The sequence below is a fragment of the Tamandua tetradactyla genome, chromosome 2 (genome assembly GCF_023851605.1).
Source record: "Tamandua tetradactyla isolate mTamTet1 chromosome 2, mTamTet1.pri, whole genome shotgun sequence".
Lineage (NCBI taxonomy): Eukaryota > Metazoa > Chordata > Mammalia > Pilosa > Myrmecophagidae > Tamandua > Tamandua tetradactyla.
The window spans coordinates 49,912,408-49,926,978 of NC_135328.1; the positions used below are offsets into that span (position 1 = coordinate 49,912,408).

The 14,571-nt window shown below is 48.7% G+C and overlaps 1 protein-coding gene across 21 annotated transcripts in view; it reads left to right on the forward strand.

Moving 5' to 3' along the window:
* Positions 1 to 14,571, forward strand: part of RALGPS1 (Ral GEF with PH domain and SH3 binding motif 1) — a 617,170-nt gene that overhangs the window by 591,808 nt on the left and 10,791 nt on the right. For 15 of the 21 annotated variants that reach the window (XR_013169371.1, XM_077145262.1, XM_077145266.1 and 12 more), the window contains 5 exons: positions 106 to 232; positions 1,504 to 1,661; positions 3,986 to 4,037; positions 12,650 to 12,733; positions 14,218 to 14,323. Coding sequence is in view for 20 of the 21 variants with exons in the window: in XM_077145262.1 (XP_077001377.1) it covers positions 106 to 232; positions 1,504 to 1,661; positions 3,986 to 4,037; positions 12,650 to 12,733; positions 14,218 to 14,323 (527 nt within the window). In the remaining variant the exon portion in view is untranslated. Of the gene's footprint in view, positions 1 to 105; positions 233 to 461; positions 608 to 1,503; positions 1,662 to 3,985; positions 4,038 to 5,761; positions 7,930 to 12,649; positions 12,734 to 14,217; positions 14,324 to 14,571 lie in introns of those variants that run through there. The other 6 variants (XM_077145279.1, XM_077145315.1, XM_077145295.1 and 3 more) reach the window with 6 other exon arrangements.

Consider the following 14,571-nt stretch of genomic DNA (forward strand, 5'->3'; position numbering starts at 1 on the left):
CAAAGCAGAAGCCTACTGCCTCTGAGCCTGCACAGCTCTGACCCAGTTTCCACAGCGCCCCTGCCACCATAACTCCCATTGCTCTTCATCTCTACTTGTTCACAGGCCCTTCTGCTGGCTCCAGTTCTGCAAGGTTCGGCCGGAGGCCCACCTGTCCTGATGCATCTGTTGCTGGCAGCCTTCCCACACCCCCGGTCCCAAGACACAGGAAGAGCCACAGCCTGGGCAACAAGTGGGTGACTGAGCAAGTCCTCTCCAAGGGTCTTAGAGTGGACTGAGCTGAAGGGTATAGTTTAAAGAATGCTGGAAAATATTTGCTAACTGGGTCTTTCCCTCACCCTGTACTGGGAGCTGTTGACCTGAGCACTTGGTATCTAGTTGGTACTCTCTCCTGAGGCTGGCATGGGCTCAGGGAAGAGCTGAAGGACAGCTGTGGGAGCACAATCTACATACTATTACAGGTATCACAGGCTCAGTAGCCAGTAGAGGAAGAATGCTAAGTGCAAGGAGGCAACAGTGAGATTCCAGAAAGTTTGCCTAGACTCAGCCAGTGCCTTTCTTGTGAAGATCCCCAGAGCCCAGTGGATACCAAGTGACTGTCATGCAGGTCAGTGTTAGGTATCTCATGGTGCCTGCCAGTGCTGGGACTCAGAGTCTCTCTGCTTGCCAATTGCTACAGAAGGCCTGCAGAGCAGTGAACCTACTGACCTACCCATCCCTGTGGGGCTGACAGCTAGTAGACACATATGGGTCCTCAGCATTGCTGGGGAGCTCCTGAACATGTCAGTCTATCCTTTCTTTCCCTCCCTCTCTCCCTCGCTTTCTTTGCTCCCTCCCTCCCTCTCTCCCCTCTTCCTTCCACCACTAAGTACAAGACTTAGCCCAACCCAAGTTGGCCCTGAAGATGCTCACAGCCTGGAAGAAAGAGGTAGTTGCTCTCCCAGCATTTAACTCTTACTCTGTGCTAGATACTCTGCTACATGCCTGTCAAGCATTATCTCACTGAGTTCCCATGCAGGCCTCTGATATAGGTTCTATTCCTATACACATTTTAAGAATGAGTCCAATAAGGTTGAATAAGGTGGAGTGCCTTACCTTGGTAAGGAATTGTTGGAGCAAGGATTTGGACTAGGTATGTGACTTCAGAAGCAGGCCTGGTGACCACTGAGTTATGCCGTCCCTCCATTTGCATGACCTCCATTGCCCACAGGCACAATCCCACCATCTGCTCATTTGAGCCTTTTAATCGTCCTTGGAGACAGACAGGGAAAGTACTATTATCCCCATTTGATAGCTGGAGAAACTGAGGCTCAGAAAAAAGATGTAATTTGCCCAAGGTCACTCCATGAGATAATGACAGAGGCAGACTTATATGTACTGTGTTTCCAAGTGGAGGTCTTTTTCCTGCAGTTGCACCATCTGCTCAGGACCCTAAAGCAGGCATAACCACTGTTACTCCATAGATAAGGAGCTTTGCCTTCTTTCTTCCTTTCCATTTTCCAGTATGATGTGTCAGTTGAGTGTAGTTGAGAGTAAAAGTGCGACATTCCCTTCGGAGAAAGCAAGGCACCTACTGGACGACAGCGTCCTAGAGTCCCGCAGCCCCCGCAGGGGCCTCACCCTCACCTCTTCCTCTGCTATCACCAATGGACTCTCCCTAGGTAAGCGGCTCCCGCCTATACAAGGCAGGCGGGTGGGCCCATGGGCCCAGCATGTGCTCCATGTCTATCTCTGTGTTGCTGTGCAGTGCCCAGTGGTGCCATCACTGTGGGAAACCCAGTGGCACTTCATCCCCCATAGAGAAGCTTTCCTGCAGAAAGAGCCCAGAGCCAGGGAATTCTTCCCTTGTTAGCTTCGTGGATTTTGTGAAGAGCTGTGGGGTTTGTTCTTGTTCTGTTGTTAGTCCCTGTGTGTGGCAGGCAGATGGAAGGAGCAGCTAGTGACAATCTGAGGCTAATTATCATTGGTTGGCAACTCCTAAAGCCTGGCTTCTGCCATAGGGGGCTGCTATCCCTGGGAAGCCTAGAGCCCCAGTGTCCTGCAGAGAAAAGCAGTGGAAGCTGCTTCAGGACAGCAGTGAGTGGGCTAAGAACTGCCAGGTTCTCACCTGTGTACTTGTGAATGAGAAGCCAGAACTAGGGAGGGTGGAAAATTGATCTTCAAGGATGAAATTGCATCTCAGAACTTCAGCCAGAAATAGTGCCCATGTAAATGGAAAGGACAGAAATCATGCTGGGGTAGGGTGAGGTGGAAGTTAGGGCTGAGTCTTGCATTGGGCTTTGCTCACAGACCTGTCCCCCTCAGTGCCAAGGTTATCTGAGGGTAGGTGGACAGCATGCAATCACTATTGCCATCAGCCAGATGTACTCTCTACTAGCTGTTCTCTTTCAGTGTGTCTGTGCTTCTGTAGTGTGTATGTCTGTGTGTCTATGTGCTTCCCTTAACAGGGAGTCCTCCCAGGCTTGGTGGTAGGCTAGATAGTTGCCAAGCTGGGACTTCGATCTGGGGTGAACTGAAGAATGAAGGGCCTATGAGCCTGGGGTGCGGGGGTGGGGGTGGGATGGGAACAAGCAGGGATCTCATGCCCCATGTCCTTGTGAAATTAGAAGAGGTCATCCTATTTGGACCCAGTCAGGTGTATACAACAGCTTAGGACAGTGCATCCCATAGTTCATAGGTATGCCTAAGAAAAAGAGTTCTGGGTTCAATATGTTTTAAAACAGCTAAGCTAAACAAAGGTAAGCAGATTTCTTCTCAAAGACTTTAATATACTGGTGTGCTTATGAATCCTCTTAGACGGTATTAAGAGTCTGAAGCATTTCTACATGTTTGGTCATGAAATCTTTTTTCTTGGACCCTCCTTTGGGACTGAGGTCCTGAGGAACCCACTCTGGGAAATGCCAGACCAATAGCATTCAGCTGGGCAGGGAACATTTCTGTGCTGTGCCTGAGTGCAGGGCCTACTACTTCTGAGATAGAAAACTGAGTCAGATGCTGCCCAGTAGCCAGGCTGGAGATCACGAGGTTGTTTGGTTCTTGGCTGCTCATCAGGAAACTCAAAATGTTTTTCTGTTTGGAGCTGAAAGCCCTGGAGTAAGTTGCTGTGTGTGCACGTGTACTTTTTGGAGCTGAACTGGTCTTCTCCATCCTGTAGTAAGGGCCATTGCACAAACTGATTTCAAGACCTCCTCCCTTTCCCCTTTCCCGCTGCTTAGCCTCGGTACCAGAAGGCAGCCCAGGCAAAACGTGCTAAACCAAGAAGCCTCTGAGGTCTAAAGAAGAATATAAAGAATCAACATGGGTTGCTTGAAGTAATAGGAGAAAAATCTCTCTGCTATCCCTGGGGCAGAGCTAGGGCTCAGAAAGCCCCTGAGAAGCAGGAGGTCCCATTCAACCCAAATGGGGCAGGCCTGGAGTAAAGAGGAGGGCAGCCAAATGGTGGGGTCAAGTCTCTCTGTCTATGTTGACCAGAGGCCTGAAGGGGCCCTCACTTGAGACTTCTGTCTGATAGTAGATGGCTGCACTGTGAACAGCACTCAAATCCCTGACCCTAAGGGAGAGAAGTGCCATTATTGCCTCTGTCCTCACTAGGTGAGGTCTATTCTTGTGCTGGCTTCACTTGGGCCAAAAGGGGAGCAGTGAGGGGTCAGGGTAGGCTGAGACAGACGCTTGAGGACACAGACCCCAATAGGTCAGTGGGCAGGCAGCTACAGCCTTCAGGAAGACAATGGGAGGGGAGTGGAGGACCCACCAGGGAACAGTTTGTGTGGGACTGGATAGTTCATTCACCTTTCCCAGAGCAGAGAGTCAGAAATAGCAGCAGCCGTTCTGTCACATTGATGCCCTGAGAGGCAGAAGGCTGTTTCTCCTGCACTTCTGTGGAGTTTGGGGTCCTGGACCTGGGGACCAAGGCAAATAGTCCTCTCCAGGGTCAGCACCTCTTCTGCAAGGCTGCTATGCTCATTGATCTGTGTTCCTTTTCCAGGCAGTAGTGAGAGCTCAGAGTTTAGTGAAGAGATGTCTTCAGGGCTGGAAAGGTGAGTGTGCCCCAGCTCAGCACTCGCCTCATAGAGGAGGTGCTCAGGGCCCAAGGAAGCTGAAGACACCCTCTTTCAGGGACCTGCACCCCCACTCCACCCCACCCCACTGGCCCAGCCTCAAGTGAGGGCTGTTTTGTGTCCCCTGGTCTCAACCTCGGGTGCCTAGGAAAGGGAGGAAACACAGGACAGGCGCTTTACAGGGGGAAAGATCCCTACCCCCATAGCTTTGAGCTGCCCTACTCATCATCTGAGCCGAAAGCCAGCCCAGGAGCCTGACTGAGGCCAGCGCCCTCGTCCTCCAGCCGGAGCAGCAGGAGACCTTGGAGCAGATTTGGTCTGAAATGTGGATTCTCAAAACCTGAAGCTTGAGAACCAGCCTAGTCTTGGGATGGGCATGTGGCTCCACCTGGTGGGATATGAGAGTGTTGCACCCACATGACTCGGCCTTGGGCTGTGATTCCCCACATGCATTAATTGGACACCCACTCTGCTAGGCACAGGTTACAGTGAAGTGACCACAGCTGTGCACGCTCTCTGGCTCCTTTAGCCCAGGGATTGGCATCCTGAAGTGAGCCTCTCTGCCCAGTAATTTGACCTCATGATAAGGATTTCACTGATTGCATATATTCTTTATACTTATGCTTTCTCTGTACCAGGCTCCAGGTGGGCTCTGGGAAGACAGGATGCCAAAAATAGGGTGAAGGGCATTGGCACAATAGACTTGAGGTCTAAGGAGAGGTGGTGAGAAATGGAACAGGCTGTCAGTGGGGAGTAGCAGGCTTCACTTTCCTTCAGAGCAGCCCCTCTACCAGTCCCAGGCCTCTGCTTACACCAACCGGGAGCCTCTGCACATAAGCACACACACATGCTCTCACACTCACACATACACACACAACCTCAGACATGTATACATGTATACATATTTATACTCAGTCAAACATGCATATATATGCACGCACTCTCGTTTGTGTGCACAACACATACATATGCACATTCTCTCACACTGACACATCCACATGTACTTGGTCACACACATACTCTAACACTCACAGATACACACTCACATTGCACCCTTTCACACTAACATGTACACATTCACATATGTGTGCATACATTAACACATCTCACACAAACACATGCATACTCTCACATTTATGCATGCAAGCTCACACACATACACACTCCTTCTATGGTGTTGAAGTTTCCTATCTCCTCAGTCCCCATAACAGTAAAATGACCAAAGAGGATGTAAATCCTGCCTAGCAAATCTTCGCAGGGCAGCAAGATACAATATGATAGTAACTAATACTTGTTGAGTTTTCATGAAGTGTCAGGCACCATCTTAATACTTTACATGCATTGTCTCACCAAATCCTCAAGCCCTCCAACACAGGAGCTATTTATGTTGTCCCCATTATATAGAGAGAGGCAAAGTGACTTGTCCTGCTTCATACTGTTCTAGTCAGTGGCATTGCTAACCCAAATCCACATCTTCCTGACCATCAAGCCCACCTCTTCAACATCATGCTCCATGGCGCCTTCCAGGGGCGGCTGTGACAACTGCAGGGACTGATCTCCCATGTCAAGCCTGTAGTTATGTCAAGGAGGGTTGGTCAGTCAGACTGTCTGTCTGTCTATGTGAAACCCAAGTTGGAGAGGTGGAAAGGAGGAGTAACAATGCCATGAGCCTCAGCAGCCCTTTCTTTCTGCCTCTGCTCTAGGACTCCTGGAGAGACGTTTGCTCTGTTCCCATTTGGGAAACTCAGGCACATAGAGAAACCTTCAGGCAATTGGGTCCAGCTGTTCTAGCTTTGAGGGGATCCTCAACAGTAGGCATGAGGACCAAACAGTCACCAGGGGCAGACCTCTGAACTGATGACCAGAAGTTTGGCTTTTCTCAGCACCTGTCAAGGGACTCCCGTGGAGACCTTGAAGAAAAGAAGGCTTAAAGGCAAGCCAACATCTCCCCTGGCCACCAGCCAATGAGGGTACATCAAATGGGAAACTCAGACACAGTGCCAAATTCCTGGACCTATTTATTTTTTCATTCATTCATTCATTGAATAGCTGTTTATTAAGCAGCTCCTCCCTGCCAGACAGCACAAAAGTTACTGGGGATATATCAGATATAGTTCCTGCTAAGAACCCATGACTGAAATTAGAGATAAAAGAAAGGAGGATGGTAAGAGAGAATTCCTTGCCAGGAAGAAAATGATGTATTCAGTTCAGTCATGAACAATATATGTTATAGCATTTCTTTTTATGTCTCTTTTATTTAGACTTTAGCATTTAGGCTCATTATCCATCTAAATATCTATAGTAGAGGCTTTTGGAGTGGAATCCCCAGCACTGGCCTCCAGGCCAGCTTGTTTATACAGCTAGATGCCCAGCCCTGCCTTCAACAACCTTTAGGATAGCCCTTTACAGAGAATATCCTGTTTCTCATTCTCTCAGGACGTAGCTCTTGGCCCACCCATCACCACCCTTTCTGAGGGAAGCATGAGGCCCCCTGCTCTGGAAGGTGCCATTAAGCTATGATGTCTCTTCCAATTTCTTCCCAGACCCAAGCCAGTTCTGACAACCCAGATGCTGGCTGCCCCCATAGCATCCACCTCCTGGGGCAGTCTCCATTTCCATCCTCCACTAGCCCTTTTTCTCAAAAGCATGTGAACATTCTAAACTTTATTGAAAACTCCGTGAGAGAGTTAGAGAGGATTTACTTCATACACTTCATGATGAAACAACTTGAAAGTCTTCATTAGACTCTAAATTAGATTCTGTTCTCTCACAGTTCAACAACTTTCACTTTGCCATTTGGGTCTCCTTTATTTCAGTTCTTCCTCTATCCAATGCCTGACTCCACTGGGTCCTCCCTCCACCTGCTAAGCCACCCTCAGGTCACATCGCTCCTGCTCTATAAAGGGGAGTCGGTTCCCTCTTCCCAAGAAGACTGGAGGTCAGCTGACTGTGCCCAGAGGCCAGTGTCTGCCTAGACATTACTCTCATGTGAGTGGACAGAGGCCTTAGACCCCAGGTCAGGGGTGCAGGAAAGGGCTGGACCTGACCCAGAGGAATGAAGGTGTGAGAGAGGAAGAGGCTGCTGGTTTTTCTAGCCCCTAGGAAGGGAGTCGGGGGGAGTGCTTTGCTCCATAGACCTGGAACTTAGGAGCCCCAACCTTCAAATGACTTGCCCACCCTGTGCTGGTGACAAGCATGGCCCAGGCCCAGGCCAAGAGAGGAGGAATGGAGCCAGATACTGACACGAATGGCAGGGAGGCCGCTGGCCAAGAACTTCCCGCTACACATGCCATGCACACCTCTGTTGGTTTGAGTATACATCTTAATCACTAGTTATGCCTCTGTCCAGCCAAGGGTGGAATCATCTGCTCTGTCTTGAAAGTTTGCCTTCCTGTAGTTTACACACATGGACATTCAACCTAGTGACACAAAAGCAGTCCTTGGGGAACAGCCAGAGGTCAGGCTGTGCCCAGTGCAATCCTGGAGCCACTTGTCTTAAAGAGCACCAATATGAGAGACCATTGTGTCCTGTGGATCCACGGACCTGCTCTCCATGGAGGTGGGCTAGAAGGAAAGGAGACCACAACCACCAATCCTTGTTCTTTTGGGGACTGTAAAGTAAGGATACAGAGAGCAAAAGGGAACCTCTTCATACTCTTGTTCCATCCCAGTCTTGGCAAGGTCACAAGGGCTACAGGGGTGGAAAGTGACAGAAGCCAAGCTGAAGCTGGGGTAAAGCAGCCAAAACCAGGGAGGTACTGGCATTTCTCAGCCCCAGACTGCCGTAAAGACTCTCTCCTATCCTCTGGGCCTAAAAGGAAGACAGGGTGGTGTTCCAGACCAGGACACTGAAGAACCAGAAAACTGGGGGTCTCTGGGGAGGGGGGGTGAGGGTGGGTATCTGCTCTTTTTTTAAGACTGCCTACCTTCCCCTGGCCTGCAGCTTTTCTTGCCTCAGTACCCTAAGAGTGAGGACAAAGGTAGAGCAAGAGGTACAAGGGTACCTCTCCAGCCCCAAACTCTGAAGTATTTTGGGAGAGGAAGGCTAAGCTCTAGAGATAATCCTTGAGGTGAGTGGCCCAGCCTCAGCAGAACCAAAAACATGAGAGTGGCTGTATTCAGGGTAGCACAAAGGGCCTCAGCTGCCCTGCCCCATGTGATGAAGTCCCAGGGAATCTCCCAGGCTCGTGTCCCTCACCCACCCATTGCTAGGTCTGGTTTCTTCAGGTCAGTCCTGTTGCTTGTTATCTGGATTCTGTTGCTCTTCCCAGCCCCTTTGAGTGGCAGCTTAGTTTGGATGATTTGCCTAGTTTGTGACTGTTTTCCCCCAAAAATGTTATCTCTTGTGTTGTTCCCTCAGCCATAAGCATTAAAGTCTGGCAAGTAAAGCTCTATTCAGCAGACTTCTCAAGAGAGAGGAGTGGGCAAAGGTTGCCGGGCCTCTAGGTCCCAGCACTTCTTGTTTAACTCTGTCCTTGGGCCCTGACACAAAGGGGCTGGACTCTGCCTGCTAGCTGGTTCATGGGTAACTGAGAAATCTCTGCCTATAGCTTCTCTGTCCAATACCCACAACTCCCACTGAATCAGGACCTGGAAAGTGAGTAGAATTCTCCTTCTATCTTGTGTATATCTTTCTCTCTGCATATCTGTTTTACTCCCTTCTGTCTCACTGCGGACTATCTTTCTGGACTAATCAGTCTACAGAGAGGAAGATGATCACCTTATACTCCCAAGTTTACATGTTATAGTTTCACCCATCCACAGAGCCTAACTTTCAACCTCTCAGATCTAGTTCCTAGTAGTCAGGAGAAAAACTCTGACCTGGCTTGGATCAGGCATTGTCCTGTCCATTCAGCTATCAGAAAGATGGAGACATGCAGTATGAACATGGCTCATAACGTCCAACTCAGTGAATCAGGGACATTTCCCAGAGAAGGGTGGGCATCTCACAGGCAATACAGACCCTTTGAAAAGTATTGCTGAAAAAGTAATCCTACAGCCCAGCATAACTCAGGGTGGCAGGCTCCTGCTTGCAGATGAGGGTAAATCACTGGAATGTGTCTAGAACCAAGCCATGGCCTAAAGAGACTGGCTTCCGATCAAGGGTTCACTGGTATAGGTAGACACTTGCTAATAAACAGCTTCCCCCAGATCCTTCCACAGCTGCTTCCCTTCTCTTGAGACAGAAAAGTGGTATTCCTACTTCTGCTAAGTCTATTTGATTACTGAGACCTCAAAGTAATTATTATTCCAAATTTCTCCTTGTTTCCCAACCTCCTAGACCTGCAATAGGGACTTTCAAGTGTTGTGAAATTTGAGCCCTAAGATATTTACAACCTAATGTGTATCTAGAGAACTATTGAGGGGAAAATGGCCTTTCAGATCTTCCATGGCTAGTCTCAATGCTCCATAATGCTGTTGGCTAAGTAGTACCCCAACTGATTCTACTTCATCAGCACCACCCCCTCTTCCTCTTTCTAGCATTGTGACCTTGAGCAAGTTACTCAACCTCTCCAAGCCTCAGATTCCTAATCTATAAACCAGGGATAATGATATTGCCTATTTCACAGTGCCATGTGAATAAATGACATGATAATCAAATACTGCTTAGCACATTGCCGAACACCCATCTTCACCATCACCCCACTAGCACCACCATCATTATCATCTTGTTCACTCTTCGGAAATGAGGTGTTCTACCTGGTTGCCAGCCTACATCCTCCCCAGACCTGACTTCCCATGAGCTCCTTGTCTGGGCAAGCCTTGATCCCCCCAAGAGGATGGAAATGGCATCAGTGAAATGGCATTCTTGGGACACATTCTGTATTCATCTCCCCATGTTCCCATCATGATACTGAGAAAGGTGTTCATTGTTCTGGAGTGAGATCCCTATGTCAGTCAGAGAAATCCTATGATTTCTGGGATCCACCAGATACTACTGTCTATTTGGCATTTTCTGGCCCTAAATATCCAAATAACAAATCTTCTTAAACCAGGGGAGTGATTGAATTATCTGGTTCCAGGATGTCTCTGCAGCTTTCCATTGCCTGAAGATTCTGTCTCCTCTGTGCTCAGGCCCACCCAGAGATGCCCTGTACTATCAAAATCCTGCCTCCAGTCTGCTCACCCTGGGAGGGAGGTCTGGGGCACCACAACCCTGACCTTACTTCCCCTAAAAGAGATGGCCCCAGGGGAAAAATTTCTCATTATGCTGCTCTTCAGCATAAGGCCAAGGACACTCCCCAAACCTGCAGGGTGAGTAGGCTTTGACTTCCATAGCCTGGAGCAGCTTGACTGACACAAGCACTTGGCTCTGACGGGCAAGCAAGCCTCCTTTTGTGAGCACTTCCATCTCCATCTCCAATAGCAGGCCAGTGTGACAGGACAAGTGACTTCACCTCCTTGAGTTTCAGTTTGCTCATCTGAAACAGAATGTGAGAACAGTGACCCTTCACAGGGTCGGGAGGATTCATGTTTGAAAGCACTTAGTTAATACATGCTAGGCAGGTGATAATTGGCAGTTCCTTTTAAATGCCAGGCAGCCAAAACCACCAGAATACCCCATCAGGGAAGCCAGGGGGCCAGAGGAACTAGGACGTGGCTTCACCCCGAGAGATTCTTGGGTCTAAGAATTTTGTGGCCACTCAGTTTCACAGACACAGAAAAAATAGTTTAGTGTAAGCTGGAAGCAGATACTTACAAGTGCTGGTGCCTCAGAGTAGAATGCCAAGAAGACCAGCCACATGGTGCTGGTGCTAAACATGGAGCCCAGCCCACAAGGTCTTTTGATGGCTACCTATGGGAGATCCTACCACAGGTAACACCACTGCCTCCATCCTGAAAGGCAGAATCTCATGGTGTGGTTAAGAGAACGCTGTAGGGTCAGATAGACCTGGGTTCTAATCCTGGTATACTAAGCTCATGCCTCAGTCAGGTAGCTTCCCATCACTGAGCCTCAGTTTCCTCATATGGGGCTGATCATAATTCTTAAAGCTTCAATGAGTTGATAAATGTAAGGACCTGGTGGGTATGAGTCCTCAATAACTCCTCGGTCCATCTGTGATCTACCCTAATGCATGATGTCCCTATAATTCCCCGCCAGTCCAGTGCATTTTAGAACACCTCACTCATTTAGAAAGAGCTTGACTTGTTGGAAGGTGCTTGTTTAAAGCTTTGTCCTTTGACAAGTGTCAGTTATGTCAAACATCTGTTAAATATGCAGCCATGGACTGACTCAAGAAGGGCAAAGTGATGATGGAATTAAGGTAGCAGCGTTAATTGCATTATCCTGCCTGAGGAAATATTAGTTATTCCCAGTGTTCCACTGTCATCACAAATTTTCCTGGGGTATCAGAAAGAAAAAGACTCGTGAGAAGAAAGGTGGAAGAGAAGAGACCAGAGTATTACCTCCAAACAGGTAGCAGCTCAGAGCGGAAATCTGGATCTGATCAAGAGAGGCAAGCTCTGAAGTAACCCACCAAGCCACAAGGGATGTCACCACAGAAAAGTTTATTGTCAGACTCATAAGGGATCTGTTTTGGCTGGGGAGAGAAGTAACCCTGGAAGCAGTCTAGTCCAGATCCCCCTGAGCAACACTGCTTAAGCATAGGATTATGAACATGTTGTGTGTCACACTCAATTGTATGGTACTCAACAAATGTTATGAGGAATGCTGAAAGTACTGAAACATGTGAGTGTTTTACTTTTGTATAAATAAGAGCAGATTGATTGTTATCTGTATAATGTCACATTCACTCACTGCATTTCCACCTATCTAGAGAGGGAGGAGGCAGGTCAGCCAGTGGGCTGGGAGGTGGACATACCAGGGGCCTCTCCCCTCTGCCACAGCTCATGGTGGGGGTGGGAGGGAGTCAGAGGGTGACTATCATCTGTCACTGTTTAAAGAGCTGAGACCTGTTACATTTGAAGACTTGGGTTGCTAAGCACATGCTGAGGCACTTCTCACTGAAAGGGGAGTAACTAATGGGACAAAAGGGGAGCACAAACTCTTGGATGGCTATAGCAGGTCACAGAGCAAGTTTGCAGGGGACTAACTGGAACCAGCAACGGAAGCTGTCTGGTGGAGAAGAAGTAGCAAACAGAGGAATTCATTTGTGTCCTGGTGAATGATGATGCTGCACATACCCCCTGGGCCTAACATGCAAGTTTGCCCACAATTTAGTATCTATTTGTACTTTTCATTTGGACTTAACCTGGAATATAGGGGTTATAGGGCATTTTCTATCAAACATTACCACAATTTGGTAAGTAAACTTGCCTGTATTTAAGTTATCCCTTTGACATCAGAAAAGGGATAAACATTCAACAATAAATTAAGAAAATAATTACTTGAAGTTTGAGGACTTTCACAGATTGGGATGGTGGAGGAGGGAGAGTACGTTGTATTCACTGACCTGGCTACTCAAGATGTGCATGCAGTGTGGCTAAGGAGGCTGGGGAGTTGGGAAGGGGAGATTTGCTCTTCATATCTTCCTGAACTAAAGACTATATAGTTTGAGATGCTCTTGCCTCCTTCAGGAGTATCTGTTCTTTCTATCCTATTGCTAAAATTCAACCCTTTTCCTCTGAAGCAGGGGCCGTCTCTATGCCACACTGGGGCCCAACTGGCGGGTTCCAGTTCGGAATTCTCCCAGAACCCAGAGCTGCATCTACAGGTATTAATTTATCCATTTGTTCATTTATTCAACAACTAGTTATAAGGTGCTTGCTGTAGATCCAGCACTGTGAAAGAAGCTGCTAAATGAGAGAGATACAGTCTCTGCTTCCAGGTGGCTACTGCCATGGGAGAGACAGAAACTAAACAATTACAGATGCACTAATTGTCCTAGAGAGGAGGTATGGAGTACTCCAGAGAGGATGAGAGGGAAAACTCCTCAGTTAGGGAGATCAAGAAAGGCCTCCCTTAAGAAGAGACTAGAAATATGATAGGAATTATCCAAGTAATAAGAAGGGAGGATGTGCGATAAGAGTGTTCCTAGCCAAAGGGAAGCCTATGGGGGCATGTGGCAGGAAGAACAGAATAATTCAATAAGTGAAAGAAAGTCAGTGTTGTAAGAAACGAGAGGGAACAGGAACACAAAATGAGGCTGGAGAGGTGGGGAACCACATCCAGCAGAGGGTAAGGATGGTAGCCCTTACATTAAAATCACTGGGAAGCCACCAAAGAAGTTTGATGTGGGAAAATTGGGGAAGAGTGGAGGCATGACCTGGTCATTCTGGCCACTATGTGGAGAGCACATAGAAGGAAAGACTTTGTGGTCCAGAGAGACCAGGGAAGAACATTAGCAGTCATTCAAAGAAGAGATCAAATTCTGGCCTAAGGTAGGGGTAATAGGATGGCTGAGATGGACAGTCAAGACATATTTAGGACCTGGGATTGGTTAGGTTGTAGGGGTTCAGAAAGGAGAGAAAACTCCCAGGTGTCTGGCTCAAGTAGCCCACTAGATGGTGTGCCGTCTACAGGATGGGGAGGAAGAACAGGCTTGCAGGAAGGCACTGAGATGAATAGGGGACTTGTGGAGTGGAGGTACCTGTGGGACATTCAGTGAGCAGAAGCAAGTGCAGGTCTGGAGCTTAGGAGACTGGTCTGGGCTGGTGATGTATTTGGATGTTTTCAGCTATAGATGGCACCAAAGAGCTCCAAGAGAGAAGGGGCAAAGACTGGTGCCTTATGGGGCCCCCTTGCCATGACCCCTTCCCAATTCTCCCGCATCTTGGCCATTCTTCTAAGGCTCCTGCCAACACCAGAAGGAGGGACAGCTAGAGATGGGGCTGCACAGGCCCCAAGATTCTCAGGTGTAGAGACTATCTGCCTCTGAAGGCTGCAGGCGCAAGCCCAAGGGAGGCCAGGAGGAAGCCATGGCAGAAGTATTGGTCAGTATAAGGTGAGGGGCACTTGGTCACCAAGCCTAATGGTTCATGGTTGTGGGTAAGCCCAGGGCTACCTTCCCTTCATGTTTTTCTGTGGCCTTGTGGCTTCCCCTCCCTCACCTTGCCCAGGCACTGCTGAAGCGTTTAGTTGTGTGGAAGCATCACGGACTCTGTACTGGGGACCAGGGGCCTGGGTCCCAGTGAGTAAAAGGGTGTGTCATGACCTTAGCTCCTCCTGGGTAGTGTCTGACTGCTGGTCTCCCTTCAGCCCCACTGGCCCATGCATCTGTTCTTTGGGGAACTCAGCAGCAGTGCCCACCATGGAGGGGCCTCTGAAAAGGAAAACCCTGCTCAAAGAAGGACGTAAGCCAGCGGTAAGTGCAAACACACATCTGTCCAGAGGCACCTTGGGCAGCAGTGAGGGGCCTGGACGCTAGAGGGTTCCAATCCTGGCTCTGCCATGGTGTGGGCAAAGACCTGAGTTTCTACATCTATAAATAGGGATAAAACAGTGCCTGCTCCCTAGAGGACTCCACAAGAATGGCATATGACAGAAGGTGTGGTGATCATCTTGAGGGCAAAAGTTAGTCCAGAGATGTCTGGGAGTTTGGGTGGATACTGC